Raw genomic sequence first — 3,754 nt, 5'->3', positions numbered from 1 at the left:
ATCCCCGAGTTCAAAGAAGAAGAAAGGCGATACTTTGACGGGCGTTCTCGGGCGGTTTCGGGTTTTAAATATATTTTTTTTTTGTAACTTGTTTCCGTTCATCATACGACTGGTTTTATACTCTCACACACTAAACTCTTGGTACGTTGTAGTTACTTGTAGCTCGTATATTTGTACGTTTTTTTGCGAATAATAAAACCAAAATTAACGAATTTCATGTGCATTTCTTGTTGGAAAGATGACAGTCACCATGGTAGCAAATCTGAACTGCAGTTTCCATGCTATATTTTGTAAGTATTTTGTAAGGATTTGTCATTTTATTCAAAGTAAATTTACTTAACATTTGATCGTCACTACTCAATCGATTTTAATCATTTTCTTTTATGTTCTAATGTATTTCATTTAGAACTTTTACGTTCTCTTCTCATGTCTTGTACAATTTGCCTCATACGAATCCGAATTCCCTTCTCTCCCTCGAAAAAAAAGATAAGAAATGTTTACCAACACCCAAAACCACCCCCTCGCCACCTGACCAGTTGACCCTCATCGCCCCCCCCCCCCCCCTCTCAAGCGAACCAACGATTCCAAGAGTGTGTCCATGACCTGCGGTAACATTTCGCCTTATTGCACTTCCTGGTTCCTTGCCAGCAGCTTCGTGCGAGAGCCAAGAGAAAGCTTTCTCTACTCGCGTCGTCTTATGTGCTCCGCAAAGAACGGGGTAAAATACATAAACTCTCACGCGGTCACGTTACAAGAGCATCGAACGTCGAAGCTCATCTCCCCAGCAACACATACAGACACGGCACGGCACGGAACGGACCGAGGTCTGTTTGAGGTCCTCGAAAAGGACGAACGAACGAACGGAGAGAACCGAGTCCCGAGTCCGCGAGTCGCGAGTCCCGAGTCCCGAGTCCGGCGCACGGTACATTGCTCTCCGTATGCAGCGCTCGGTGCAGCGCGCCTGAATATGTCCCTGGCACCGTGGGCAGTTGCACCCTTTCCGTGGCCCGGTCATCAGTCGATCTGCTGCTCCCCACCTCTTCGCTTCGTTTCGCGGGTGTTCTGCTGTGCTGTGAGCTGGAGAGCTACCCTCGGGAGGCTCGCCACCAGGTGCAGGTGTGAGGTGCAGTGTAAGTTGCGTGAATCTTTTCGGTCCTCCAGGGGTCCGGAAACGGAAGAAGGAAACTGTGCGAAAGTTAGTGTTGACGAGTCGCAGAGATGTGATTAGATAACAGCATTGGCAGCGTCCGGAATTACGGGTATTTTTTGGGACGAATATTTAGTGCATTAGTATGTGTCCGGGAGTAGTGTTAGCAACGACAACTAGTGCAATGAGTGCTCCACACGATGCAGCACCGGGATCCCGGGCTCCGGAGTAAACTCGTAACCACCAGCTCACCAGTTGTCGTGGAGAGGGGACGGCAACTGCACGAGAGAACCAGATGGATCATTTGCTGTTCTGCTGCAGCTCGAACAGCTCGGAAAGGTAAGGCAACGGCCACGGTGCCGGCCCCGTTGACCCCGTTTTTCCCGCAGCTCAAAAAGTCATTTCCCGTTTGCACACACATACGCCCTTCGGCGGCGACGCTGCTGCACCCGGGAATGGGCATGGCATGGTGGCGGAAAATGGGTCAACGATTTCTTTGTTTCTCTGCCTTTGCACTCCACCATGCCTCCTGTTGGTCTCCTGGACTCGGGTGGGCTCGGGAGCGTCATCGGTGATTGCATTACCGATACACTAATTCCAATCTCCTGTTCGTTCGTTTCGGGTTGCTGCTGCTGCTGCTGCTGCTGCTTCGTCTTCTCGTGCCGTGATCTGGCCGTCGGTGCATCGGCAGTTCGGCAGTTGCATCCTCCACGACCCTGCTGGCCACGGTGTCCAGTGTGAGCAGCACGGAAGGAAATCGTGGCGGTGGCGGCGGAGGCGGAGGAGGCGCAGGAGGAGGAACGATTCATGGTCGAGGCCGGAGCAACTATAGTGGCAACTGTGGCATCGTGCGGATTGGCGAAGTGTCCTCGACGTGTAGCGTCGGGTCGGCGGATGACACGGTTCCGTCACCGGTGTACGTTCACACCGCCACCGAATCGTCCATATCGAGCATCGATGATCTCAGAGCGGAAGGTAAGTCACCGGTATGGGCCGCGTTGGGTACAACCTACTTTTTATTTGTTGTATTCTGGAGCAGAGTAATGCGAGCATTTTATGTGGGTTGCTCAAAGTTATGGTTTGCCATGTAAACGCCAGGGAGTGAGCTGTTCATGGGCATAGCCTACATAGCAGTAACTTATAATATACTATTTCTGAGGAAAGTACCACTTCTGGGTAAACTTTGTATCCCGAAAAAAAATTATCTGAAAAATCCTGTTAACAGGTGCAATTCATGGAGTACAGCAAGAACCTTTGCTGGTTTGTTTATTCTTTAAAGCCTTAACTTAACTAAAATCAATCACAACTACGATCTACAATAGATCCATTCAATGGGTCACTGGGTGCTTTGTTTTACTTTACTTCAATATTTTTAGTAAAATATACTAGATTATTTTGCCTAGAAGATTATGCTCACCAAACATTTTGAAACACGATCTACTTGATACTTGAGAATCCATTTCAACTCTCCAAAAAGCACGTCGATACCATAGCAACACACGGATAAACCTGTTGCTAGCCACCGGTTACCATCTTTCAGAACATTCCTGCTGTAGTTTAGAATAAATTCTACCTACGGAATACCATTATCTTCCTCCCAAAAGAAGTCATTGCAAAATGGATAGAAATGCTATATTGAACAACCGTTTACTAGGTCATAGTGAAGGCTTACCACAAAGCATCATTTACGGGCCATTCGATTGGCCAAAAGTTCTGAATGCCGAAGGGAATGCAAATCCTGCAAGTTATTACTCGCTTGCGGGCATCAAACACATATAGGCTAATCGTATCGCGTTCGAAATCATCTTAATTGGTGTCATTGTTCGAGCATAATGATATTCAAATGATTCTGGAACGCAATCTGGAGCGCAAAGAAAGGAGAAAAGAATGAACCCCTTCCCCCCTTCTTCCTCCACTGATTAACGCAATTAATCATCTAAAAAAACAGATCGTTTCGCATGCCACACTTCACCCGTAACAAGCGAGAAGATCAACACCGCATAACAGCATCGTGTGGATGGAAGAGAAAGAGAGAGAGAGAGAGAGGCCAAAAAGGAGGTTAAAAAGGGGGTAACGATAACCCCTTCGCCCGGATTCGGTTCGGCGTCCCCACCGGCCGGTCATCGCGTGTCTTTAATTGTCTCTCTTACCACTGGCCAGCCAGCCAGCCAGCCAGCCAGCGAGCTAGCCAGCACCTCCGAGTCATATGTAGAACGAATATCGAACGCGGCCGAACGCGCTAAAAAGGGCCTCGGGGTACTTATGCGCCCCCATTCCACGGCCCAGCTCCCACCGATCCCATCCATGGCATCGCATCCCCCATTCCATCCCTTCTTCTCTCTTCTTCGATATCTGGCTTGCCGATCTCATGCGCCTCATGTTTCGTTCGTTACACTTACCGTAAGCCAAAGGCTCATCATCGTCGCGTCGCTTTTGGACTTTCTTCCCCCCGCCACGAGCGAGTTGCGTCGCCGTGCGTCGTGACCAACGATCGCCCCCGGGCCTGAAGTTGAGCTGAGCGAGAAGAACCCACGGGAGGACCCAGTGGTGGGGTGGTGGGGTGGTGGGTGGTTCGCATTCTATTCAAGCATTCACTCCTTCCCTCCC

General features: G+C 49.4%; 2 protein-coding genes across 2 annotated transcripts in view; both read left to right on the top strand.

Moving 5' to 3' along the window:
* LOC126577299 (integrin-linked protein kinase) overlaps positions 1–212 on the top strand; it is a 2,911-nt gene extending 2,699 nt beyond the window's left edge. The window contains exon 5 of the mRNA XM_050238807.1: positions 1–212. This exon is cut by the window's left edge and continues 875 nt beyond it. The gene's annotated coding sequence lies outside the window, so the exon portion shown is untranslated.
* Positions 213–1,442: 1,230 nt separating this feature from the next.
* LOC126576825 (inhibitor of growth protein 1 homolog) lies at positions 1,443–2,191 on the top strand. The gene is made up of 3 exons (XM_050238127.1): positions 1,443–1,486; positions 1,839–2,122; positions 2,187–2,191. The coding sequence occupies exons 1-3, from the start codon at positions 1,443–1,445 to the stop codon at positions 2,189–2,191; spliced, it is 333 nt and encodes a 110-aa protein (XP_050094084.1).
* Positions 2,192–3,754: the final 1,563 nt, after the last annotated feature.

This window comes from Anopheles aquasalis, chromosome 3 (genome assembly GCF_943734665.1).
Source record: "Anopheles aquasalis chromosome 3, idAnoAquaMG_Q_19, whole genome shotgun sequence".
Lineage (NCBI taxonomy): Eukaryota > Metazoa > Arthropoda > Insecta > Diptera > Culicidae > Anopheles > Anopheles aquasalis.
The sequence above is the reverse complement of the archived record's forward strand: the minus strand, read 5'-3'. Positions and strand labels throughout refer to the sequence as shown.